This window comes from Moschus berezovskii, chromosome 19 (genome assembly GCF_049115385.1).
Source record: "Moschus berezovskii isolate FMDL1 chromosome 19, NW_MosBer_1.0, whole genome shotgun sequence".
Taxonomy (NCBI): domain Eukaryota; kingdom Metazoa; phylum Chordata; class Mammalia; order Artiodactyla; family Moschidae; genus Moschus; species Moschus berezovskii.
In genome coordinates, this window is record NC_142478.1 from 7,106,229 (window position 1) to 7,134,033 (window position 27,805).

Sequence of the window (27,805 nt, forward strand, 5' to 3'; positions counted from 1 at the left end):
AATAATGATACAATCAACTTATAAAACAGAAGTAGACTCACAGACATAGAAAACTAATTTATGGTTACTAAAGGGGAAAAAGAGAGGAAGGAATAAATTAGGGGTTCGAGATTGACAAACACACACTACTATAAATAAAATGGATTACCAACAAGGACCTACTGTATAGAACATGGAGGTATTTTTCAATATCTTGTAATAACCTATAATGGAAAAGAATCTGAAAAAGAATATACATGCATACATATGTATGTGTATAACTGAATCACTTTTTTTGTATATCTGAAACTAATACAACATCGTAAATTAACTATACTTCAATTAAAAAAATAATAATAACCCCCCAAAAAAGACCCCCAAAATATGCATACTGCATTGTGGATTATAAAGGCATTTTAAACATTTTCTCCTTAGAGTTCCATGGGCTCTGTGGTCCCTGCATATGAGAAAATGCAAACAGTTCTTGGCCCAAAGAACAAGTATCTTTCTGCTTCCTCTGTCGTGACAAATGAAAGTTGGACAGTCAGAGCTGGAGTCATCAGGAGAGGGCACCACCCTAGATGGAGCAATAAAAGAGAAGTCACACCTGAGGTGCTGCTTTGCCTCAGGCAGCCTTCATGCTCAGGGGTACTAATGTCTCTGAACCAAAGCTGACTTCAGCCAAAGTCACTTTCTTCATTGAATATATTTATGATGGCACTTAAAAAAGAATCTGTAAAGGTTCAAAGTCCAATTTAAAGTTTCTGTGAGAGCCAGTACATAAGGCTGGAAGTCAGAGGGGAGCAGCTGGGGATCCGGTACTGCCCACTGACTGGCTCCTGGATGTGGGGCCAGCACTCCGGCTGCTCCCCACTGGCCTGATGACTCTTAAGGTGTCTGTAAGCTCTGGTACCACTGTACCTTGCTATTCAGCTACACCAGTGTGTTAACATGGAAAACAGTTTATCATGCTCTCTCCCCAACCAAGTGTTCACATTTCTGAACTTCTCCATCAGAAAAGTATTTTTCCATATGTCAGTTTTGTCATGTCATGAGTTAAGTCAGAGGGGAAAAATGTTTTTTTCTGTATTGCCTAATACTATTTCTAATATTGTAGATTATTAAAAAATTAATTGGATGACTAGATTTTTTTTAACTGAATACGGGAAACCAAGGGTCAGATGATCAGCATAGCAGATGATGTTACAGAAAGATGAATTATTAGCATTGCATACTCTGATGTTTATTGCAGTTTTTCTATACTAGGAAGGCTACATCAAATTAATTTGGTGACTCCAGCATAATACTTCTTCCATTCTTCTTTTAAATTATTTTAATTTTTAAAATTGAGGTACAATTGACATAACAGTATGCTAGTTTCAAGTGTACAACATAATGACTCAATATTTGTATACAACGCAACATGATCACCACAATATGTCTAATTAATATCTACCACTATATATAGCTACTTTTTCCTTTTGATGAGCACTTTTACTATCTCCTTATAGCAACTTTTAAATATGCAATACAGTATTATTGACTAGGTGTCATGCTGTACATTACATATTACATTCCCTTGAATTCATTATTCTATAACTGGAAGTTTGTACCTTTTAATCTCCTTACCCTTTTGCCCTCATTTCACTTCCTGCTTCTGGGAACCACTAATCTGTTCTCTGTAACTGTGAGCTTCTTTTCTTTTCTTTCTCCCATTTCTTCTTTCTTCCATTTCCCATCCCTACATTCCTCTCTCCCTCTCTTCTTTCTTTCCATATATTAGTGAGATCATCAAATATTTGTCTTTTATGTATGACTTACTCAGCCTAATGCCCTAAGATTCCAACCATGTTGTCACAAATGGCAGGATTTCATTCTTTTCTTGTTTGAGTAATATTCCATTATATGAATGCATGTGAATTTATGTATGTATGTATATATATGCCACATTTTCTTTATCCATTCACCCGCTGATGTGTGTGTCTCCAGGCCTCAGCTATGGGTTTATTCTCCACGTAGAGCATTAATCTATGTAGAAGATCCAAAAGATTTGCTGCCTTGGAAAGACAGGTTGTTAATCATGGGAAGTACACTGACTGGTCTTAAAGACCGTGTGGTATAACCTATCACCCAAACTAAAGAACACACTATTCTACTTTATAATCATCTTGGTACTGACATTCACATCCCAGAGTCATAAAAAATTCAAATGAAACTGTGAGGCACAAAGCAGCAAATCCGGGTAAGAAAGTTAGGGTCAGATAATTGAATGAAACACATTTACTCTAAGTGTTGAAAAAGATCCTATATTTCTGAAAGGGTTTTGAGAGATCATTTAGATTGGAGGGTCACCAAATTAAAGGAGGTTCTCTAGCTCCCATGCTGTGTTCATTAATTCTATAATATGCAAGTAGTTGCCTTTTTTTTTGGTGGATCTGTGCCATAACTGCCAGGTATGGTTAAAGAAGGCTCCAACACATGGAAAACAAAGCAGACCACTGCATGATGCTCTTTCATATAAAAGTATTCACTTCTTTCCTTCTTTTCCTTCTTTATTAGGACCAAGTTGGACTTTAAACATTTATAAGGACTTCTCATGGCTTTTTCTTTCCCTTTTGGGGTTTTGTATTTTATAGAAGGTATATGAAGACAATTTAATCCAAAAAGTTTGCATTTAATATGGGGAAAAACACATTTACACAGTAATCCAGATCACTTTATCTAACTATATTTTGTACACCCCTTCCAATTTTTTATTCTAACTTTTCCTTTGCATTTTCCACAATATTATTTATCTTTTTGTCATTTACAGAGCTCTCTTTCTACTTTCTCCCTCACCAATAAGTATCTTTCAACTTTGGCTTCTTTTCACTCAAAAACACCTCTACACAGTTTATCTTCCTATTTATTTGGATCACATTTTCCATAAATTTGCAAATAAACTTCTAACAAAGCCTAACTTGGGATCTATTCCTGAAAAATAATTCAAGTTGGCATAAGTGTTTTAGATCCTCTTTTCTAGGAGCCTTGAGAAACAAAGCTAAAGGTCACCCCTTCAATTTCACTTGTAAAGGACACAGTTTTAATAGCTTTTGATAAATATATAGGCTACAGGTAATAAAAGATTTGGGCTTGCCCAATGGTTCAGCACATCCCCTGGAGAAGGAAATGGCAACCCACTCCAGTATTCTTGACTGGGAAATCCCACAGACAGAGAAGCATGGCAGGCTACAGTTCATGGGGTCACAAGAGTCTGACACGACTTAGAGACTAAACCACCACCACCACCGATGACTCAGCAGGAGAAGAATCTGCCTGCAAGGCAGGAGTTGCAGGAGACTTGGGTTCAATGCCTGGGTTGGGAAGATCCCTTGGGAGAGGGCATGGCAGTCCACTTAGGTATTCTTGCTGAGAAAATCCCATGGACAGAGGGGTCTGGCTCCATGGTGTCTCAAAGAGTCAGACATGAACTGAAGTGCCTGAGTACACTGAGCAATAAAAGATTTAGAAGGACTCTAACCAAAAGGACATATAATGTAAGTATCAGAGGGGTCTTAAAATAACACTGTCTTATCTAAAGCAAGGCTCTTTGGCCTGACTCTAATGCCTATTGAGGAACTTTTCTTTATTTGATTTCCTTTATATTTATATGAAAAGAAAAAGGAAAAAAGAAAACTGGAAATGTAAAAGAATTCTTCAGTCTACTTCCAAGAATGTCTTGTGCAGCTCACAAGATAACATCCCCACTTTAGTGACAGTGAAGGATCCTTCAGCAACTCCTTAAAAAATGATTAAACTTGTCAGACTAATATGTCGAACACAATTTTAGTTGCACTTTGAAAATATGTATTTAGAATGTGTATTACAATGAATTACTTGGAATTGAGGAGGCACCAACATGAAAATTAAGAATGTGAGTAATTTTTTTTCAGAGAAATAAATGAGCAGTCACAAGTAGTAACCAATATAAGAGAATAATTATCATCCTTGTGGTTCCCAAAGTAGAGAAATGCATTAGAAAAAAAAACTTAAGTATCAATAGGAATGGTCTATCAGTCTAGGTTTTCTGGTTTCTGTACTTTGAACGCATGCAGCCTTCATAAATGAGACTGGTGTTCACTGCCTGAAGGGTAGAGAGTTTAGGGAAGAGTATTTGTTGAGCATCTAGTATGCACTGGGTATTATGGCACTTGTTTTTGCACATATTTGGAGACAGTAAAACATACTGGTTTTGTCTGCAGGTTTCAAACTGGGGCCACTTACTTGCTAAACGACCTTCAGTAAACTACTTAAGCTGTGTGTGTCTCATTTTCTTCATCTGAAACATGGGGCTGCAGGGGGCTAGCATGTTTGCCAAAGTTACTTGGAGAAATAAATGAACTAATATGTGAAAATCCCTTAAAGTTGTTTCTGGCAGACAGTAAGTGCTCATTATTTGTTAACATAATCATGTAAACACTCTATTCTATTTTAAACTGGGGCTCAGAGAAGTTATTCGTCCAGGGTATCATAATCATAAAATGGTGACACAGGGAGTTGAGCCCAAATCTGTTTGATTCTAAAGTTCTTGCTCATTCTTTACTGTTGGAATATGTTAATATATATATTAAATGTAAATATCTGTTTATATACATAATATATATATGCGCACACTAGTTAACTAAGAAAATTTAAGACAATCGTTAGGCGTCCAACATACGGAGATGATAAACTGAAATCACTCGTGTAGAAGAAAGCATCATGTGGTTGGGAATTAGGGGGCTGGGTTACTATATAACTCAGTGGATTATTCTGGGCATCAAGTTTCTCCTCTGTTAAAGGAGAAGCTACATGATCTAGGATCTATCTAGTTGTAATATTCTTTCAGTCTATTTAGGAGCTGGTTCCTAAAGCCATCTTTCTCTTTCTTTGTCTGCCATATAAACCCAAGCTCTATCTTTAAAGGAAGCAGAATTCAGTATTATACGCGCAGAAAGCCACTTGAAAAGCTGGTTTTACCCAAGCATACAACCTGGTGCATCAGCTCTGCTACTGGTGCTACTGTGGCTAAGTTGCTTCAGTCGTGTCCGACTCTGTGCGACCCCATAGACGGAAGCCCACCAGGCTCCCCCGTCCCTGGGATTCTCCAGGCAAGAACACTGGAGTGGGTTGCCATTTCCTTCTCCAGTGCATGAAAGTGAAAAGAGAAAGTGAAGTCGCTCAGTCGTGTCCGACTCTTCGCGACCCCATGGACTGCAGCCCACCAGGCTCCTCCGCCCACGGGATTTTCCAGGCAAGAGGACTGGAGTGGGCTCCTATCGCCTTCTCCGGTGCATCAGCTCGGCCACCGCCAAATCACTTTCCAAACTGATCAGCGGTAGGTTACTAGGTCTCCGATTCAGCCCATTTTCTCGTGCACTTAAACCATTCAAGCTTTGTGAGTCTATTGCAAATCTGCCTTATATTTCCCCAACCCCTCCCCAAGTCTTTATTTAAAGAGGTCCATGGACAGAGGTGCCTCGTGGGTCGCAAAGGGTCACAATGAGGCCGACACGACTGAAGTGACTTAGTGCGTACGTCCACATATGTACGTACACACACACACACACAGACACACTACATATATATATATAACCGTGCTGGGTCAGACTAGCAGCTAAAGACTTGAAAGCTCAGAAAACTTTTACAATGAATCCACATTCTTCCCAAGTAAAAGTTGTAAGGAAGTTCAAGTCACAGCCCTTGCTTTAGAAACACCTCAACAAAACAAGCACGACCTTTTTTTTTTTGGTATCAGTGTATGCTCACCTGCCTTAATCGCTGGTTCTTCTCCTCCAATTGGCTAAAGGGTCTGTCACTCCAAGCATTTAGCACCCCCCCTTCCCCCTCCCAGAACTACTTTCGGCTTTAAACCTAGGGCCATGGCCCCCCACCCCCTCACCGCGCCCTCCTTTCCGGGGCTGGTCGCTGATTGGTCGAGACGTCCCTCCACGTGCGCTGCCTAGGCCACCGCGCAGCGCCTGCCGGGAGCGCGGCAGAAGCTCGAGGACCGCGCGAGGACTCCTCGTGGGCTCCCCTCCTCGTTGCTGCGCCCCCCGCCCCGCCCTCCACGCCCGCTGCGACCCGCTGGTGCCCGAAGCGGTGGCGGCGGTTTGTGATCGTTGGTCCCACGGATTTAGGACCAATATTTGAAGACCCGAAGGGGTGAGGAGGGGATGGGGGCCGCGGGGTCACTGCCAAACCGCCTGTAACTGCCGGAGACCGTGCCTCCCGGCCGCAGAGAGCCCGTCCGGCTCCCCGTCCCGGCAGCCGCGCCGCCGGGACCCGCGCCCGGTGCAGGCGGCGTCTGCGGGCTGCGCCGTCCCCCAGCCCCGTCCCGTGGAGCGGCAGGAGAACAGGTGCCCTCGGCCGGGCTCCCCGCCCCGGGGCGCCTTCCGCGCTGCCTGCACCCGCGGCTGCCGCCGGCGCCCGCTGCCCTTGCGGCCGTCGGGCCCGGCCCCAGCTCCCGTCGGGGCCCCTCGGCGGCGCCGCCCGCCCGCGGCGCCCGGCCCTCTCCCCGGCTCGTTTCCGCTCTGTGCCGCCGCCTTCCGGCCGTCCCCAGCTGCCGCCCTCCGTGTTCGCCCAGCTCTCGCTCTCCGTCGGCCGCCGCGCGTCCAGGCCGCCTGCCGCGGCCGTTGTCGGGCCCGCGCGTCCCCTCTGCGGGCTCTGGGACAGCGCCCCGGGCGCCCGGCTGCTGGGTGAGGTTTGGCAATCACGTCGTCCTTGCCATCGTTGAAACGGGGATGAGCCCCGACCTCTCCCTCGGCCCTGGACGCCTTTCCGTGCTGGCCGAAGGCCCGCGTGTGTCGGGGGTTGACAGCGGAGGGCTGCGGGCGGAGGGGACCGTCACTGAACGGGCTCCCCGAGAGCCTCGCAGGGCGCGGCCTTGGGCGGCGTGCGGGCGGGCGTACACGCGGGGTACCATCTTGTTTGCTAACGCCGGATGGTTTTCGTTACTAAGTTTAAAAATACCGTCTTTGGGGTACTGAAAAGACCTCTGAATCTGGAGTCGGGAGACTTTAGATTTCACCCCTGCGTTGATATTAATTCTGAAATCCTTGTGAAACTGCGTTATCTGGACAGGCTTGCCTCATATGTGAATTTAGTTTATCTAATGTCGACGTTGCTTTACGCTCTCTTAACAGTCTTGATGAGTGCTCTGTAGCTTTTATCGTGTATGGCGATTCTAATACGGGCCAATATCAGACGGCGCATCAGCAGGTGCTTTTCAAAGACGTGGTTTTTTTTACGGATCTGCCCTTTTGTGTTTGAGGATTGCTATAGAACCAGGAAGCAGGATACGTTGCGTGTAAAACATAAATAACATAAATAACATTCGGGTGTTGATAGAATTTTGCTTCTTTAAGGATGCGTTTCTCTTTCAAGAATCTTTAGCAGTTGGACAAACTTCCATTTAGAGCCTTTCAGGATTAAACTTCATCATGGCCTCTAATGATAGACTTCTTTCCAGAGTACACATTTAAAACATTGTTTGAAAATTAGCTTGTTTGCAATTATGTACCATTATAAAGAGACTTACTTCCCTGGTGGCTGAACTGGTAAAGAATCCGACTGCCGTGCGGGAGACCTGGGTTCGATCCCTGGTTTCGATCCCTGGTTTGGGAAGATCTGGAGAAGGGAAAGGCTACCCACTCCAGTATTCTGGCTAGATAATTCCATGGACTGTATAGTCCACGAGGTCACGAAGCGTCGGACACGACTGAATGACTTTCACTTGCATAGACATAAAGATTACTACTGCTGCTGCAATTATTAAATATTAGCAGTACTGTAATTAGCGCTGTTTGACTGCTAATTTTGATTTAAGATTATTTAACTTGAACATTATTGTCTAAGATTATAATACTTGAAATATGAATGTGAAATGTGAAGTATGAGTTTTATTGAAATATAAGATGTAGCCTTACTGAATATATGATGAGGTAAAAACTATCAGGCATACAAGAATATGCCCAATTTGTGGACCCAAATTAAGGTTTATATTTTTAGTTGTGTCGTGTTTGTTGTTAGGAAACTTAGACATGCTGATTTAAGGAGGATTTGGTGTAAAATCTGACCAGATATGCATATTAATGCTTTTTTATTTTGTTTTATTACCTCATGGTTGGTGAGGAAAGAAAATACGACCAGAATCTGTTCAAATTATAACAGGTTTCACATGACATTGATTATAGAAGACCTTATATAAGCAATAATAATGCATAATGTTGTAGCAGTACACAAGAATTTTGGTTCTGTTGTAGATAGCTTTATCCTGAATTCAAAAAACATATAACACATCCGTATTCAAAGCACTATTTTAGACATTTATGATTAGTTCCAGTTATTTTCAGTAGTTCAATTTTTAAGTGTTGTCTGAATTTAAATCTGCTTTCCACAGTATTACTAGAAGTTGAGAAACACCTAGTACTAAAACTTTTTATACATAGGTATATTTAACTTGGTAGTAAAATGTAGGAATAAAAACACAGGAATAAAAATGTGCTCTTATCTTTAATAAAAGTAATTTAAAGTGGAAGGTAATGGATCCATTTATACCCTTTTATTTTGAAATAACCTAAGACTTACACATCCATACATTTTCGATTATCCTTCTCATTTTTCCAACCATATTGCTATAGTGCAGTCTGTCACTATAATGAGTTGTTGCTAACAAATCTCTGTTGATCTGCTAGCCATGTACCAGAGTCAACAACAACTGAACTAACAAGTGAGAAATTTAATGCCATGTAATTTAAGGGATACCTTAAAGATCTAATGTGCTTTTTATAAGTGTATTTTGATATTTTTAAAATTAATATTTTTTTACTGTTAAATTTAGTTTTTAAAAATCAAAATTTATAAAATGTTCATTTTCACAACTTAATAAATTTTTATGTAATTGATAAGTTGAAGTTTCAATTTAAGTATAGCTTGAACACAACTGACATTCTTTTAGATGAATAATTTTCACTTATATTTTGTTAAAATTGTGTTTCTTATTTTTCATTAATATATTTTCTATTTTGAAAGTATGAGTTTGAAACTTGAAATTTTTGTTATTAAGATGCTTAACACTAATGAAGATGAATTAACCATTTCAGGCTTAAGACTTGATTCAGATTGCTGCTTGAACATCTACCCTGTGACTGGCTAACTGTCTTGGTCCTTCCACTTTAGGGGTTTTTTTTTCTTTTTTTCTTCTTTTACTTTAAAATAGAAATGGAGAGAAATCTTTGAAAGTCCAAAGTTTGGGGGGGAAAGACTTATCTATGAAAGCTAGAGTCCACATAGAGTACAACAACTTTTAATCTACCCTTCCCACTTTTTATTTTTTATAAACATGGTATGCCATTCTCCTGTTCAGGACCCTCCTTCCTTTACTCAGATTATTTGGGTCAACAGGGGAAGGAAAAAACCTTGTGAAACAGGTAGCACTGTGAATCCACAGCTGAAAGTGGCAGAGGACTAACTGAGTGTTGGAAGCTTCAATTGATAATACCAGCTTTATCATAATGTATTGGACTGCTATGCCTCTTTGGAATTTTGCTAATTCTCAGATTCTGAAACATTTTGAAATGAATATAAAAATACTGTATGCCTGCTTTAGATTTGATTTATGATTCTCTGGTTGAGGTTCTTGAATTCTGGCTCTTTTGTAAACATATTTTGGCTAAATAAAGTATGGTCTTCATGTTAGATATTTTTCAGCTTTCTTAAATGTGAATTAGATATATGTATATGTTACTTTTGTTTGGGAGACTTTAAGATAAGAACATACTCTTTTTTTAAAGAGAGTGGGATTGGTGACTCTCCAGTGTATCTTCTGCAATTTCAAGTTTTTGTATTTTGATTGAGATTTCTTGAAATGTACTAAATATAGCATACATTTTTACTATCTCTTTAGAAAAAAAAGTCTTTAATGTGGGGTCTGGCCTATTATTTAAACATGGGACTCTAAATAATATCTTTAAAAAAATACAGCTTCAGTGACATGGGCTAACCCAAGATATATATCTGTAAAGTAATTGGGAGGGTAGGGTGGGTTGCAGAAATCAGCCATTTGGAGCAGGCTGTGCATTACAGTGGGAAAGAAAAAAAAGTCCAGAACTGTTTTGGATAAAACAGAAGCAGAATCTGTATTTATCTGTTGTGCTTATAGCTGGTAAATTTCATGTGTAAGGTAACATTAAACTAGAGTCTCTCTTTCCTCATCCTTTTTCTTGCAGCATGTTTAAAAAATGGAAATCTCACACTTTCCTTTTCTCTACATTGTGTCAACATGATGTCATTAGTGTAGTGGGCCAGTATGATGTCCTGTGGGATGTTTAGTCCATTAATCTCCCTCTAGAATCAATGATGGACTTCCCTGGTGGCTCCAGTGGTAAAGCATCCACCTGCAATGTGGGAGACCTGTGTTCAATCCCTGGGTTGGGAAGATCCCTTGGAAGAGGGCATGGAGAACCAATCATTTCTCTGGTATTCTTGCTGGCTGTAGTCCATGGGGTCACAAAGAATCAGACAGGACTGAGCAACTAAGCACACAGAATAAATGATGGAAGAGAGCCAGAGTTTATAATCTGTTAGAGTTTGAGGGTTTGGGTCCCAGGTCTTTTCAGTTACTAGTTTTATGACCTTAAGCAAGTTTCTTTACCTTATTTACTCTTAATTTTCCAGTGTGTAAAATTTGAGGTATTTAAGGTCCACTTGCAGTTCTGATATTTTCTTACTGCAAAGTCTGCAGTGATGGTATAATGGCAAAGCCTAGAATAAAACAGTCTTAAATCTAGAAACGTAGTTATATCATTTAAAATGCTCTTAATTTTAAAGGAATGATAGTAGAAAAAATTGTGTTTATTCAAAGATGAAAGGCTGGTTAGCTAATCTTTAATGATTCTGATTGTCAAAGAGCAGCATCTCTTTTATAAGAATCTATTATTAATAGTTTATTGGATTTTATATCACATTAATATATTCCTAAAGTATAGTGTAAAATATACAACTGGATGTACAGACTTAAGACTTTTCCTTGGATAAGGCTTTCTTTCTACTTCTGCCAGTTAATAAATAACATGAGACCAGTAAATTAGAAGAATCTGAAAAACATATAAAGAGAAATGAGACATTACCAGCCATGGTGAATGAACATGAAAGGAGGAATTGAAGAAAAGCTGAACAGCTTTTTACTTTTTCTGGAATGGGCCTTTACATAGTAGCTGTATTATTTAAAACAAGAGTTCTTTAGGATATCAGTTATACCAGTTCTTCAAGTGTAAATACATTTTAAGATGAATTGTCAGTACCCAGATGATATTAATGAGTAGATACTCTATTTTATTATAAAGATGACAGAATGTTTTATTCTGAATCGGAGATGAATAAGGATGACTAAACCAGTATTGAGTTCTGTTATTGTCACTAGTCAGACTTGGGCTGATTTAAGTTGTTTTTTGGTTATATTTAGAAAGATAGCTGTTAATTAAACTTGAAAATATGTGAAAGTTGTGTCCTGGAAGAGGAGAATAAGTGAGGTCATTTCATGGATGGGGCACAAGTTGATAAAATGATTAGAGAGGAGGGTTGGAGGAACTGGTGAGTTGAACCTAAGAAGATGAAATTCAGTATGAGTCTGAAATCTGGTTACTTGTTACAGGCTAAGGCAGATGTAAGTTCTTTGGTTTTTTGACACTTTTCCTTGATTAGAACTGTCAGCGTCATGAGCTGTGTCACACACTAATGTCTTTCTTTCACTGGTGGTCTTTTCAGTTTCAAAGGAAAGAGGTTAGAGAGGAAGCTTGAAACTATCATAGAAGCAGTTAATACACTCATTTTCCAAATGGCTCTATAAAAAGCTAATTACCAAGGAAAGTTAGGATATCACATTGAAATGTTTGGGAAACACAGAATTAAAGTGGAAAGATTTGGTTTTATTAAAATTTTTGTGGCCTTAGATATGCTGCTGTTCATTGTGATGCTTCTAAGAAGGAAGCATAGTGATTCCCAGGTGTATTTAGGCATAAAACACATTTTTGAGGACTGCTAATAGCTCCTGGAATAATCATTTTAGGAATATCATTTTAGAAAATGTTGACTTAAAGAAACTGAATCCACCTGTGATGTAGAAGACGCAGGTTCGATCCCTGGGTCGGGAAGATCCCCTGGAGAAGGGCATGGCAACCCACTTCAGCATTCTTGTCTGGAGAAGCCCGTGGACAGAGGAGCCTGGTGGGCTACAGTCCATGGGGTCACAAAGAGTAGGTCGTGACTGAAGCAATTTAGCACACTTGCATAATAACGTTTAGCCTGGAGGAGAGGATCGTTTTTCAAATGCGGTTTGGCCAGAAGAATAAAGTCAGAACCTGTAGGTGAAAGTTACAAGGAAAAAGATAACGATTCATTAAAAAGACCTTTATCATAGAGTTAGCCTGTTATATTGTTGTAAGGATTCAAAATTAAGATGGGTGACTGCTTTGCATCAAAATTGGTTGAATTAAATAATTTTAAGATCTCTAATTAAAGTTTGAGGTTATTAGTTTTCAAAAAAATTTCCATTGATGGATTTTCCCCCCTCTAAGTTTATACAGTATTTTTTAAAAATCATGCTGTAGTTTTAATTGATTTGTTATTTTAAACATTTAAAAAAAACTGTTACTGTGAAGAAAAATATGGATTCAGGTTATATGAGCTCAGGTAAATTATGTTACTTTCTGGACATCTCAGATTTTTAAATAAGTAAAATGAGGGTAATATAAAGTAAGGGTTTAGGAATCCCATATTTAGGCAGACAGGTCTCTAATTTACATATCTGCCCTACCAAGCACTATCAATTTATGACTGAGCGACTGAACTGAACTGATGACTTTTACCTCTCTTATTCTCACCTTATTTATTTTTAAAATGGAAAATAATATCTTAGAGGGTAAGTACTAAGTGAGATAATGTGTGTAACCTGCCTGTCATCATGCAGAGTATAAATGTGCTAAATAAATGAATGCAGAAATAAGTGTACAATGGAATTTCAGAAATTAGTCAAGGTAAAAGTTGAAAGTGATTTGTCCCAGATCGGTTGACTGAGAACTAGGACCCACGCCCCTTATGTTTAGTTAAACCACAATGTATCTTCCTTTCTGTCTCTTTCTTTGAGTGGCAAGCTAGTGAATGTGCCAGGGAATGTACACTGTGGTAGGGATTTGGGAGTAAAAGACCAGACTCTGCTTAAGATCTGTCAGGGGTTGGGGGATGAGGGGGCAGCAGAGACTGACAGGCCAGGACTCTGAGATGGTAGCAGTACAAAGGATACAGCATCTAATTTAGCATGGAGAAGGGAGGGTAGACGATGGTTTGTTTTTGTTGGTTTTTTTTTTTTTTTTGGAAAATATTAAGTGTGGGAAAGGCAAAGAAAGCAAGGGAGGATTGTGGAGCAGCCTGTGCAGAAGCTGGTGTAGGAGAACATGGTACATTTGTGAAATTGCACCCGGATAAGTTTCGTTGTTGACATACAAGAAGCGAAGTTTGAGAGAGATAGGCTGGAGCGGGTTAGGCAAGGACCTTTATGACTCTTTTAAAAGAGAGTTTAGATTTTATCTTTAAAGAACAGTGGAAAATCCCTGAAATGACCTTTTGCTTTTAGTAAAAGTAGCATATGCTCTTGATCTTCACAGAAAAGTGACAAGTTAAGGTCCCTTAATACTTCGTTCCTACTTACCAATGATAACTATTGTTAAAGTTCCCTGTAAATTTTTCCAGATCGTGTGTCTTTAATTTTTGTATTCACAAACATCTGTGAGTGTATTCATATATCTGTTTAAACAAAACACACGGTTGATACATAGTCAATGTATTGTTTTCCAACTTATTCTCATGTGACATTTCTTAAATATTTTTCCATATCAGCACACACAAATCTATGACATTCATTAATAGCTGCATAACATTCCATTCGGAGAAGGCAATGGCAAGCCACTCCAGTACTCTTGCCTAGAAAATCCCATGGATGGAGGAGTCTGGTAGGCTGCAGTCCATGGGGTCGCTAAGGGTCGGACATGACTGAGCGACTTCACTTTCACTTTTCACTTTCACACATTGGAGAAGGAAATGGCAACCCACTCCAGTGTTCTTGCCTGGAGAATCCCAGGGATGGGGGAGCCTGGTGGGCTTCCGTCTATGGGGTCACACAGAGTCGGACACGACTGAAGTGACTTAGCAGCAGCAGCAGCAACATTCCATTATGAAGTTATACCGTAATTTTAAAATCAGTCCTCTATTGGTAGACAACTAGATATTTTTTAGACTTTTTATTTTGAACACTGTTTCAGTGAACATGCTTGTATTTATATCTATATACTTGTACAACTATGTCCGTAGGTTCATTTCTTAGTAATTACTGAGTATATATACATTTTAGAATTTAATAAGATTACCAAATTTTCCTTTAAAAAATCATTCTAATTTAATGCCCAGAGTATATGAAATCATGTTAAGGATTTTTTTTTTTAAATTTTCTGTTAGCATCTTCATCCAGCAAATAATTACTAAGTACCTACTGTGTACCGGCCACTGTGCTAGATAATAGGGAAAGTGTTCAAGGCAGATAGGAATCTGCTTTTATGCATCTCAGAGTTTAAGCCACAGAATGTCTGCAGGTATTTTGTTTGGTTTCTATAGTTATTGTTATTATTTTTATAATTGAATTAATTTCCAGGGTTTTCTTTTCTTTTTTTTAACCCTGCAACATTTTGTTTTCAAGGAACCATGAACCTCATGTACAGATAATGATTTCCGAAATGCAGGCTTAAAGCATAGAAGGAAGCTGGCTGCATGATGATGATATTACTCTTTCTTGGATTGTAGGTCCTTTTAAAAAGGCAGAGTCTATGCTTGAATTCTCTTTGTATTAAATTTTGGAAGGAATATTAAAAGCCACATGGTCCAGCAATGCCCCCTTTTTCTTGAGTCTCTCCAGCATGTCCAGCCTGTATTTGAATACTTCAGCTAGGCAGAAGACAGCTTTGTGCAGTTCTCTCTGCTTGGCAGAAAGTCACACTGAGTTACTGTGTCCTCTGCTGTCCACCTGAGTGGTGGTCCTGCCCCCAGAGTCATCCACATGACTAAACATCCAGAAAAATGACTTGGTCATAGAAAACATTGAGTAAATGTGTAGAAACTTGAATGAATTGTGAGAGTTTGACTCATTAATTTTTTGAGTTGGAATTTGGATAACATACCCTAGATTAAGTTTGAACATAATACTCTACCAGATTACATTTTAATCATGCCATTTTTATGCTGGGAGTATTTGCACGTTAATGGATGACATTTATGTAGTTTTGTAGTTTTAATATATTAATGCAGCTCCTTGACTCAAATTTTAATTGAGAGATTTTACATATGAATCTGCAGATTTCCAGCTTCTCCTAAAAACTTGGAAAATTTAGCGTAACTGGGCAAACTGGGGATTTCCTCACAGTAGCAGTTTGCTAGAATTGAGTATCCACTGCCTTTTCCCAGTGTCTTTCTTGTTAAACACAGTCCACGGCACTTATCAGAATCCTGTGGTTTTGCCTTTTGTTTTCACTCATGTAACATTCCTTGCCATGGCCTTATAGGCATTTAAGCTGGTCATTTAGTGGATATTCAAACTTAGGAGGCCCAGAACTGAACTCTGCTCTTACCCCTAAGTTTAAGTTCTAAGTTCTCCCTCAGCCTTCCTTACTTCCCTGCTGCTTGTTGCTCAGGCCAAAACTTTGGTGTTATCCTTGACATCTCTGTTTATCTCATATCCGACCTGTCAGAAAACTATTGGATGTACTTTCAAATTATATCTCACATCGGAGACTCTCCTCCACCTCTACCTTTCTGGTCCGTGGCACCATCATCTCTCACCTGAATTTTAGTCTTGGTTTTTGTTGGTCTCCTTGCTTCCACCTTTGCTCTTCTGCAGACTTCACAATACAACAGGCAGATAATCCTTTTAAAATGAAGGATCATATTACTCTTGTGCTCAGAATCTCCAGTGGCTCCACTTTTACTCAGAATCAATGCTGAGGACCTTTAGCACCTGACTTAGAAGATTCGTGTGATGTGACAGCTTGTTCCCTTGCTGACCTCATCTCCTACTTTTCTCTTCTTGGCTTTACCATACTGGTCCCCTTGCTGACCTCATATGTGCCGTGCACACTTCTATTCTTGGGCTTCTCTCCTCATTTTTCCTTTTGTGTTTTTCTTCCCAAATAACTGCGATGGCCAGGTTCCTCAGTTCTTTGCTCAAATGTTATCTTCTCAGGAAACTCTGAATACTAATTATCTGATTAAAATTGTACACTCTGCACACCTCTTCCACATCTATGTACCCTGTTCATTTTCCTCCTCCTGTTATCTTTTAACATATTATTTACATATTACTTGTATTATCATTTGTTTCTCTTCTTGGAGTATAAGCTGTGCAAGGGAGCAATTTTGGTTTTTACCTTACTTATGTATCCCAGGCTTAGTGAATAGTGTCTGGCATACAGTTTGTCCTTAATAAACATTCATTGAATAAATGAATGAGTGAATTCATGTTTGCAGTCCCTGGTCAGCAGTTTGTTTTTTTATTGTTTTATTAATTTATTATACAATAGTAGTATTTTCCTAAAAGTTAACATGAAGTATATATATTATTGTATTAATTAGATAATAAATTTATAGTGCTTATATACAAACTACTGTTTTAAGCCCTTTATGCTTAATCTTGACAGCAACCTTATGAAATAGAAACTGTTATTTTCTACTTTTAGAGGCAAACTGAGGCCAAACTTGCCCAAAGCCATAGCTAATAAGGGAAGAAACCAGAGTTCACATTAAACAATCATTTAGGTACCTGAATTTGCTCTTAATTATGATACCATGCTGCTCTTTCTATTTTAAGAAAATTAGGTTTTTATTATGTTGTGTTGCAGATCATTTCCCCCCGTTTGTAATTTTCTGCCTTCAAAATAGTTAATAGTTAACGTAGTAAAAATGAAGTGAAAGTCGGTTAGTTGTGTCCAACTCTGCAACCCCATGGGCTCTCCAGGCCAGAATATGGGAGTGGGTAGCCTTTCCCTTCTCCAGGAGATCTTCCCAACCCAGGGTTCAAACCCAGGTCTCCCACATGAAGGTGGATTCTTTACCGTTGGAACCACCAGGGTAGTAAAAATAATTTAGTACTATTTTTCTTTGATGCTTTTTTGTTTATTTCTTAGAAGAGCCTTCTTGATTCTAAGATAAAGTAAATTCACTCATTTAGTTTTGATTTGTAGAAGCTTAAAGTAGTCAGGTACATATTTTTATATCATCTTGACAGCACTGAGGTTTTGTCTGAAAGGGACAAAATCTCTGGAACAGTGGTTAGGAACCTAGCATAGTCAGCTCTGTTTCCATGGTTCCACAACTGCAAATTCAAGCAACCTTTGATCAAAAAATATTTGAAAAATAGTTCCAGAAAGTTCCTCAGACTTGAATTTGCCACACGTACTGGCATATATAGCATTTGCATTGTATTTACAACTCTTTACATTGTGTTTATAGTGTATTGTAAGTAAACTATAGAGATGGTTTAAGTATATGGGAAGATATGCATAGGTTAGCAGCAGCAGCAGCAGCATAGGTTATAGGCAAAAGAGTATGCTATTTTATGTGAGGTTTGAGCATATGTGGGTTTTGGTGTTCTTGGGAGTTCTAGAGCCATCCACTGTGGATCCTGAGTGATGAAAAATGACTGTGCTGATTCAAGGAAGATATAGTTGAGAACAGGCTGTGGGGATACACAGGAAAAGACTGATTTCAGGAAATATTTAGAAGGGAAAATAAGCAGATTTTTGTGGCTGATTAGCTGAGTCAAAGGAAGGCCTCAGGATTAAGACCCCGAGTTTCTGGTTGTGACAGTTTGGAGAAGGAGTAATAAATAATCCTTGTGGTGCCATTATCGGTTGGCCAGGTGAATTGATGGAGATAGTTAAAATAGGAAGGAACAGGTTTGGAGGATAAAATGACATTCAGTTTTAAATCTGTTGAATTCAAAATACCAGTTAAAAATCTCATTCTTAGTGCTTGTTAGGCAAACTCAGTAGGCAGTTTGATAATGACTGGTAGCTTAATGAAGAGCCTTGGACTGCTACATTCAGCTGTGTGGGTGCATGAGCTACTTGCCTGCTATGTTGTCTTCGGAAATGTATCATTGATGCAACTTGATAGCTTGGGAGGAACTGTAAAAAGACTGTGGGTGTGGTGTATATGATAATGGATGTTTGTAGCTATATTTCTCATCACTCAGAAGAAAACTCAGATATTTAGAACTAAGAAGGGCTTTCTCAGGTCACCTAATTTTAGCTATATCATTTTAGAATTTCTGAATACTTTGTTACTACTTCTACTGGCTGTTTTCTCCTCTAACTCCCTTTCACTTAACTCCTGTTTTCCCACTTTTGTTTTTGTTGTTCCTTTGTCTTTTTCACTTTTGCATCCCTTTCTTTGTAGCTTATGCCTTGTAAAGGTACTGCTTAACTGATTAGAGACGTTAAAAGAGGTTTCCAGCTTCCCCTGTAGGGAAGAACTTTGGGGCCAAGGCTTCAGTGATCTCTGAATATAGCAGCCACAACTATTCTTGGTTTTTTGCACCTCAGAGAAATGCTTCATAGGTTCCTCCTGGAGCTCTATGTCATAAACACTTCTCTTAAACTTTGATTTAGGAACTGCAGCCATGAATGAAGAAACTATAGATGGAACAAATGGATGCAACAAAGTGCGGACTGGTACGCAGAATGAAGCAGCATTACTTGCTTTGATGGAAAAGACTGGATACAACATGGTTCAAGAAAATGGGCAAAGGAAGTTTGGTGGCCCGCCTCCAGGTGCGGATTGTTTTATGTTCAAAAAATTGGATGTTTAATGCAGTCATTTACATTAGATACGTATCTCCATGAGTATCCCAAACAGATAGCTCTTTCCTTGAAACCGCTTTAAGACCGCAGCAGTCATTTTTACTGTTGTGAAGGAAAAGAGGTAGATTGTATTTGTTATGTGTGTCTTTCCCTGAACATTCTACTGTTGGTTTGAGTAGCAGTTAAGAAATAAGTCAGGATTAGGTCAGTGGGGAAAGTGAACTCTAGCTGTGAAAGGGGAGGGCATTTGGGGAAGAATCAGAGTTTAACAAGTAGAGGGGTGGTGTTTATACTAGATGCAAGCAGATTATTAGATACGATGTTTTGGCTTTCTACCAATAGCCAGTACAGTTTCCTTGCTCAAAACCCTCCAGTTAACTTTCTGTGAGATTTACACGAGAATGGTGGCCTCTCACTGCGGTGATGCCTGTCATTTTACTCTTCCCTCAAGTATGCGTTTCCCATACAGACCTGCTTGCTGTGTGCTGTTCTGATATAACTAATATAAAAAGCACATGCTTTTCCTTTTTTCTGATGGATTCTCAAGGCTCATTTCTTCATTTCATTTAGGTCTCTGCTTAAACCTCATGTGCTTAGAAAAGATGTGCCTGATTACCAAAAATATCAACCCTTCTGTGGCTTTATTTTTCTTCATAAAACTCATTACTCATTGTCTTCTTTTTCTATTGAATATAAGCTTCATGAAGGAAGGATGCTTCTAGTTTGTTCATTGTTGTATCCCCAATATCACGGTAAATCTGTGGAATGAATTTTTGAATAGTAAACATAAATACCTTATTAGAATTTGTCTATTTTTGTCTTTCAGGTTGGGAAGGTCCACCTCCGCCTCGAGGCTGTGAAGTTTTTGTAGGAAAAATACCTCGTGATATGTATGAAGATGAGTTAGTTCCTGTATTTGAAAGAGCTGGGAAAATATATGAATTTCGACTTATGATGGAATTTAGTGGTGAAAATCGAGGTTATGCTTTTGTGATGTATACTACAAAAGAAGAAGCCCAATTAGCCATTAGAATTCTTAATAATTATGAAATTAGACCAGGGAAATTTATTGGTGTGTGTGTAAGCTTGGATAATTGCAGATTATTTATTGGAGCTATTCCAAAAGAAAAGAAGAAAGAAGAAATCTTGGATGAAATGAAGAAAGTTACAGAAGGAGTTGTAGATGTCATTGTTTACCCAAGTGCAACTGATAAGACCAAAAATCGTGGTTTTGCATTTGTGGAATATGAATCTCACAGAGCTGCTGCTATGGCTAGGAGAAAACTAATTCCAGGTAAATTTATCCTTTTTCAAAGGTTATTTTTCTATGTTAACCTTACTATACATTTGAAAAAATAGCAGTACCTCGTAGATCAATTTATGAAAATATGTGGTGCTCTTGAAGAGGAATAGAAATTAAGAAAGTAAAACAAATGATTCTAAAAGAATATGTTCTTATAAAATGAGTCATTATTTATAGCAGTTTATTGATTTACTGGATGTGTGCAGTTTTGTTTAGCTGTTGTTTGATTAAAAAGGACAGTACCTAATCCATCTAATAAAGGTCTGTCTTTGAACTGTATTTGTTCTTTTGACTCTCAAAGTTAATTTCACTGTAAGTCTGTCTTGGTTCACCTTAGTAACCAAGGTGTGAATAGGAAACTAATACTTTACCAAATACATTATATGTATTTGAGTTTCTGCTTCTTTGGAGAAACAGTTTTACTTATTTTTAACTTTGATTTAATTGTCTTCAAATTTATTTTTTTACAGGAACCTTCCAACTGTGGGGCCATACCATTCAGGTAGATTGGGCTGACCCAGAGAAAGAGGTTGATGAGGAAACCATGCAGAGGGTTAAAGTTCTCTATGTACGAAATTTAATGATCTCAACTACTGAGGAAACAATTAAAGCAGAATTCAATAAATTCAAACCTGGTACAGTTGAGCGAGTAAAGAAACTTAGAGATTATGCTTTTGTTCACTTTTTCAACCGAGAAGATGCAGTAGCTGCCATGTCAGTAATGAATGGAAAATGCATTGATGGAGCAAGTATTGAGGTTACACTGGCAAAACCTGTAAATAAAGAAAACACTTGGAGACAGCATCTTAATGGTCAGATTAGCCCCAATTCTGAAAACCTGATTGTGTTTGCTAACAAAGAAGAGAGTCACCCCAAAATTCTAGGCAAGCCGCCAACTCTTCCAGCTCGTCTCAATGGCCAGCATAGCCCAAGTCCCCCTGAAATTGAAAGATGCACTTACCCGTTTTTTCCTGGAACAAAGCTTACTCCAATTAGTATGTATTCTTTAAAATCCAATCATTTCAATTCTGCAGTAATGCATTTGGATTATTATTGCAACAAAAATAATTGGGCACCACCAGAATATTATTTATATTCAACAACAAGTCAAGATGGGAAAGTACTCTTGGTATATAAAATCATTATTCCTTCTATTGCAAATGGATCCCAGAGTTACTTCATGCCGGACAAACTCTGTACTACATTAGAAGATGCAAAGGAACTGGCAGCCCAGTTTACATTACTTCATTTGGGTAAGTTTATAAGTACTTTAAACAATATAGTAGAATATGAAATTAGCCTATTATTATAGATTATTTATAAATTTATTTTGTTTGAACTCAACATTCGTGGTGAGTATTTAACATAAATTTTACCTCAGTTTTGTGAACTCATGCTAAATTTTATTGAGACTTCTGTTTGATCTTCCTGTATTTAGTATTTTATTTATTATTTACTGAGGGGAACATTTGGTTTTGATTTACTGAGAGTTCATTATCTTGTTTTATCAATTTACTGTTTTTGTAGTGACTAATCCTCATTTGAAATAATTTCTATATAAGTTGCAGTATTACTTAAACTAGTTTTATTTATTACTTAAACTAGTTTACATCGTTGGTGAAGTCTACATCATAATCTTTTTTTGAGGGCAGGCTTAGGCTTAAAATCAGAAGCGTTTCAGGTGGGTCATGTGTAGACACACCTTATGCTCACCAATCTGGAAATCTGTCATTATTACTCATGAAAAATAAGAAGCATCATTAAGAGATGTGTATGACCATTCTCTTTATTTTTTTTTTTTAACTCTATGTCCTGCTTTTTTTTAATTTTTTACAAAAGGACTTGCTTTCAAAACTTTCTGTGAACAAAGTCAATGTAGGCCCTCCATTTTCATGTTTACTAGTAAGTCAAATTTTAATTTAAATAAAATATATATACTTATTTTCTTTTTTAATTAAATTTATTTATTTAAATTGGAGACTAATTACTTTACATTATTGTATTGGTTTTGCCATACATTGACATGAATCTGCCCCAGGTGTGCATGACCATTCTCTTTAATTTCATGCTTTTAAAAAAGTTTCTCTAAAGCATTTGAGGGATAATTAAGACATGCTTTGGGCCATATGCTAACTAAATATTTGGCATTGTGAAGAAAGATACGTGACACCACTCTGGTGTCTTCTTTCTGCTCTGTGTTATTCTCGCCTCACTCTCCTCCCCTTGCACTAGTTTGTTTCATTTTTTAATGCAGCTGTAGATTTCAGTTGGTTATTACTTTGTGTTTAAAATAGTATTTATTAGAAGAATACTGGCTTATTGAAAGTTAAAATAGATTGGAAGGGTCTTCTACTAAGGATTATAATTGTTCTTGATTATAATTGTCAGTCATAGCTTAAAATTACTGAAGATTGCATCTGTTTCAAATTGATCTTCTCAAATTTGTTAAGGAGAGGAAATCAAAAAGGAAAATCATTGTCAAAAGGAGAGTAATTTTTGGACCTCATTTTAGACTTGCTTATGTATCATGGCCACTCCCATGGTATTACAAGTATTTTTAGGAGATTCTGATTTGGAGGTGGAGTCAGAATTTTAGGGCTGAAGGGAGGTTCCCTACAAGAAATTTTTGAGCAATATTCTCAATTATTAGTTTGGAATTTGAAAATTTTACAATCATTTAAAGTCTTAGCTTTTATTTCAGTTAATGTACAAAACATTGGGTTGGCCAGAAATTTGAGTTTTTCTGTACGATGATACATATATGTATGCTAAAGTCACTTCAGTCATGTCCGACTCATTGCAGCCCCATGGACTGTAGCGCACCAGGCTCCTCTGTCCATGGGATTCTCCAGACAAAAATACTGGAGAGGGTTGCCATTTCCTCCTCCAGGAGATCTTCTCAACCCAGGGGTTGAAGCTGCGTCTCTTGTATTTCCTGCATTGGCAGGTGGGTTCTTTTACCACTAGTGCCACCTGGGAAGCCTGTATGATAATAGAGAAAAACTGAAACGAACTTTTTGACCAACTCAATAGAATCCTTCAGTTTTTCTTTTAATAAAGACAGTCTGAGTTAAAGATAAAATTAAGTGGATAGCAAATAATTAACAGTTTTCTTAGAGAAAATGGATCAAATTATTCTTTCAAAGTGGAATGTTTGGCATTCAGTTGCTGAGCAAGATACTTGTGCTTGAAACATTTTATTTCTATATCTGTTCATTTTCTTTACAAATTTAAATTTGCAAGATTCTTAAACATTTTTTAGTTTGTCAAATTTTCTGTTTAGACACTGTTTACCTGTCTACTTTTAAATTCCATTATTAAGGTGTTTTTCACTTGAGCCCTAGGGCCGTAGGTAACTCCTGTTCTCCTGTAGTCCCAAGGACAAGCCCTGTTCAGTTAGAGTGTTTCCTACTTGATTATGTTCATTAGGGACACAGTTAGTGTCAAGGAGTAAAGTTCTTACAGGGCTCAGACAGTTTGCTTTAGTCTTCTATTACAGATTTTATCAACGTATATAAAAACTGCTTATAATAAAAAAATTGAACAGTTTGTTTTATTTTTTTTCAGTTTCAGTTCATCATCAGAGACAAAAGCCAAGATCCAAATGCAAGCTGAAATTTGAATTTCATACACAAGGCCAGAGGCCTCGTCCATAGATAGTAGCACACAAACTGTGGTTGACTAGAAATATGAGTGAAGGCTGAGTTAAGAGGCAGCTAAGCAGGAAAAGAGAATTCAGGGAAGTGGAAGAATCAGAAATCAGAAGTCTAGAAATCTTCAATAAGAAAACAAACATCAGACCTTCAGAGGTCTCAAAAGTAGGCAGCTGGAAAGTGACATGTTGCCACAAGGCAGGTTAGGAATGGGTTGAATACTGTTGGCAGCGCTCTGGCATGCTTGTTCCTTCTGTTAACATTGGATCCTTTGGGCTTTAATGAGCTGTGCCTTTTTATGTGCAGTTTCCTTTAAACAAAGGTTTCAGGGTTTCACTTGGTGGCTCAGGGTTGAGATCAGTTGCTGATAGTGGTGTGTTTTTAGAGGGGAAGAGATGCTGTGTTACTGATGTCCTGCTTATTTCAAGCATTAGATTGTTCCGAGATCTTGAGAGGTTGCTACTGGTTCCTGGAATTCCTCAAATGTGAGTGAAAGTGAAAGTTGCTCAGTCGTGTCCGACTCTGTGACTCCATATACATTCCATGGAATTCTCTTGGCCAGACTACTGCAGTGGGTAGCCTTTCCTTTCTCCAGGGGATCTTCCCAATCCAGGGATTGAACCCAGGTCTCCCGCATTGCAGGCAGATTCTTTACCATCTGAGCCACAAAGGAATCCCAAGAATATTGAAGTGGGTAGCCTATCCCTACTCCAGTGGATCTTCCCAACCCAGGAACCAAACCAGGGTCTTCTGCGTTGCAGGTGAATTCGTTACCAACTGAGCTATCAGGGAAGCCCCCTCAAAGGTAATTCATTAAGTATGAAATCATATTTTGGCTCTATTTTCTTGAATAATTTGAATCTAATTTCCTAGATAGTGAATTTAACTGCTATTAATATTTTAAGATGTTTTCTTTAGGTGTAGCATTTTATTTGCTTTGACACTCTTTTTCAGTTTTGATGCTATTTTGATGCTATTAAATCTTAATGATCTTTGGCTGTTCTATGCTAGATAAACAGTCATTTGCCTTTTTGTCTCAGCTCTTTAAGAGTGTGCTTTCACTATCCACATTTGTTTTAGCTTCACTGTGCCTGTTTTTCAAGTCTGAAAAATAAAAGAGAAAAAAAAATAGATTTCATTTAGTTAAATGACGATTATTGGTGTTGAGGGACATAGAAGTTTTTTCAAGGGAGAGCAGCCATCTATATAAGTACCCAAATCAGAGTACTTCTGGCCACCATTTAGTGCTCTTACTGGAGTCCAAAATATTCTTGTTGCATTGTAACCGTGAACTTCCAGATGTTCAAGCAGGTTTTAGAAAAGGCAGAGGAACCAGAGATCAGATTGCCAACATCCGCTGGATCATGGAGAAAGCAAGAGAGTTCCAGAAAAACATCTATTTCTGCTTCATTGACTATGCCAAAGCCTTTGACTGTGTGGATCACAATAAACTGTGGAACATTCTGAAAGAGATGGGAATCCCAGACCACCTGACCTGCCTCTTGAGAAACCTGTATGCAGGTCAGGAAGCAACAGTTAGAACTGGACATGGAACAACAGACTGGTTCCAAATCGGGAAAGGAGTACGTCAAGGTTGTATATTGTCACCCTGCTTATTTAACTTCTATGCAGAGTACATCATGAGGAACGCTGGGCTGGAAGAAGCACAAGCTGGACTCAAGATTGCCAGGAGAAATATCAATAACCTGAGATATGCAGATGACACCACCCTTATGGCAGAAAGTGAAGAGGAACTCAAAAGCCTCTTGATGAAAGTGAAAGAGGAGAGTGAAAAGGTTGGCTTGAAGCTCAACATTCAGAAAACTAAGATCATGGCATCCAGTCCCATCACTTCATGGGAAATAGATGGGGAAACAGTGGAAACAGTGTCAGACTTCATTTTTTTGGGCTCCAAAATCACTGCAGATGGTGATTGCAGCCATGAAATTAAAAGACGCTTACTCCTTGGAAGGAAAGTTATGACCAACCTAGATAGTATATTAAAAAGCAGAGACATTACTTTGCCAACCAAGGTCCGTCTAGTCAAGGCTATGGTTTTTCCCGTGGTCATGTATGGATGTGAGAGTTGGACTGTGAAGAAAGCTGATCTCCGAAGAATCGATGCTTTTGAACTGTGGTGTTGGAGAAGACTCTTGAGAGTCCCTTGTACTGCAAGGAGATCCAACCAGTCCATTCTAATGGAGATCAATCCTGGGTGTTCATTGGAAGGACTGATGCTAAAGCTGAATCTCCAATACTTTGACCACCTCATGCGAAGAGCTGACTCACTGGAAAAGAGTCTGATGCTAGGAAGGATTGGGGGTGGGAGGAGACGGGGACGACAGAGAATGAGATGGCTGGATGGCATCACTGACTCGATGGACATGAGTTTGGGTGAACTCCGGGAGTTGATGGACAGGGAGGCCTGGCGTGCTGTGATTAATGGGGTCACAAAGAGTCGGACGCGACTAAACTGAACTGATAGTAACGTAAAATGAATTTTTTAAAATGTTTTGTGGTTTTTTTTGTTTCCATTTATAGTAAGCCTTATTTTAAGCAAAATAATTTATGAAAAGCTGGAAGCTGGGATTGCTGCCAAAATTGAACCCTTATTATTATTATTTTTTACTTCAAAGATAAGCGACTGTCTTCATCTTCAAGATGTCAGAGAGTAACCTCCCTGGGAACTCAGTACCCAACCAAGATAAGAAATTATCCATCTTTTTTTTTTTGGTTTTATTTCCAATATTCTGGGAGGTGGATCTTGGAGGATCCTGCTGTGATTTATGTCGGAGAGTGTTTTGCCTACGTTCTCCTCTAGGAATTTTATAGTTTCTGCTCTTACATTTAGCTCTCTAATCCATTTTGAGTTTATTTTTGTGTATGGTGTTAGGAAGTGTTCTAGTTTCATGCTTTTACAAGTGGCTGACCAGTTTTCCCGGCACCACTTGTTAAAGAGACTGTCTTTTCTCCATTTTATATTCTTGCCTCCTTTGTCAAAGATAAGGTGTCCATAGGTGCGTGGATTTATCTCTGGGCTTTCTATTTTGTTCCACTGATCTATATTTCTGTCTTTATGCCAGTACCATACTGTCTTGATGACTGTCGCTTTGTAGTAGAGCCTGAAGTCCGGCAGGTTGACTCCCCCAGTTCCATTTTTCTTCCTCAAGATTGCTTTGGCTATTCGAGGTTTTTTGTATTTCCATAAATTGTGAGATTATTTGTTCTAGTTCTGTGAAAAATATCGTTGGTAGCTTGATAGGGATTGCATTGAATGTATAAATTACTTTGGGTAGTATACTCATTTTTACAATATTTATTCTTCCAATCCATGAACATGGTATATTTCTCCATCTGTTAGTGTCCTAAATAAACAAATGGGACCTAATTAAAATCAAAGGCTTCTGCACAGCAAAGGAAACTATAAGTAAGGTGAAAAGATAGCCTTCAGAATGGGAGAAAATAATAGCAAATGAAGCAACTGGTAAAGGATTAATCTCCAAAATATACAAGCAGCTCCTGCAGCTCAATTCCAGAAAAATAAATGACCCAATCAAAAAATGGGCCAAAGAACTAAACAGACATTTCTCCAAAGAAGACATAAAGATGGCTAACAAACACATGAAAAAATGCTCAACATCCCTCATAATCAGAGAGATGCAAATCAAAACCACAATGAGATACCATTTCACACCAGTCAGAATGGCTGCTATCCAAAAGTCTACATGCAATAAATGCTGGAGAGGGTGTGGAGAAAAGGGAACCCTCTTACACTGTTGGCGGGAATGCAAACTAGTACAGCCACTATGGAGAACAGTGTGGAGATTCCTCAAAAAACTGGAAATAGAACTGCCATATGATCCAGCAATCGCACTCCTGGGCATACACACCGAGGAAACCAGAATTGAAAGAGACACATGTACTCCAATGTTCATTGCAGCACTGTTTATAAT

General features: G+C 38.5%; 1 protein-coding gene and 1 long non-coding RNA gene across 7 annotated transcripts in view; one reads left to right on the plus strand and one right to left on the minus strand.

Moving 5' to 3' along the window:
• Window positions 1-12,335: 12,335 nt before the first annotated feature.
• LOC148774809 (uncharacterized) lies at window positions 12,336-24,125 on the minus strand. The gene is made up of 5 exons (XR_016035301.1): window positions 24,001-24,125; window positions 20,832-20,972; window positions 15,880-15,964; window positions 13,703-13,797; window positions 12,336-12,356 (listed from the first exon to the last, which is right to left on the minus strand). It is a non-coding gene; the product is annotated as an uncharacterized LOC148774809 (long non-coding RNA).
• RBM46 (RNA binding motif protein 46) overlaps window positions 18,411-27,805 on the plus strand; it is a 113,485-nt gene continuing 104,090 nt past the window's right edge. For 2 of the 6 annotated variants that reach the window (XM_088827927.1, XM_088827930.1), the window contains exons 1-3: window positions 18,412-18,866; window positions 19,723-20,190; window positions 20,670-21,452. In XM_088827927.1, coding sequence (XP_088684053.1) covers window positions 18,716-18,866; window positions 19,723-20,190; window positions 20,670-21,452 — 1,402 coding nt within the window. In that variant the 5' untranslated portion in view covers window positions 18,412-18,715. Of the gene's footprint in view, window positions 18,867-19,722; window positions 20,191-20,669; window positions 21,453-23,766; window positions 27,594-27,805 lie in introns of those variants that run through there. The other 4 variants (XM_088827929.1, XM_088827928.1, XM_088827932.1 and 1 more) reach the window with 4 other exon arrangements.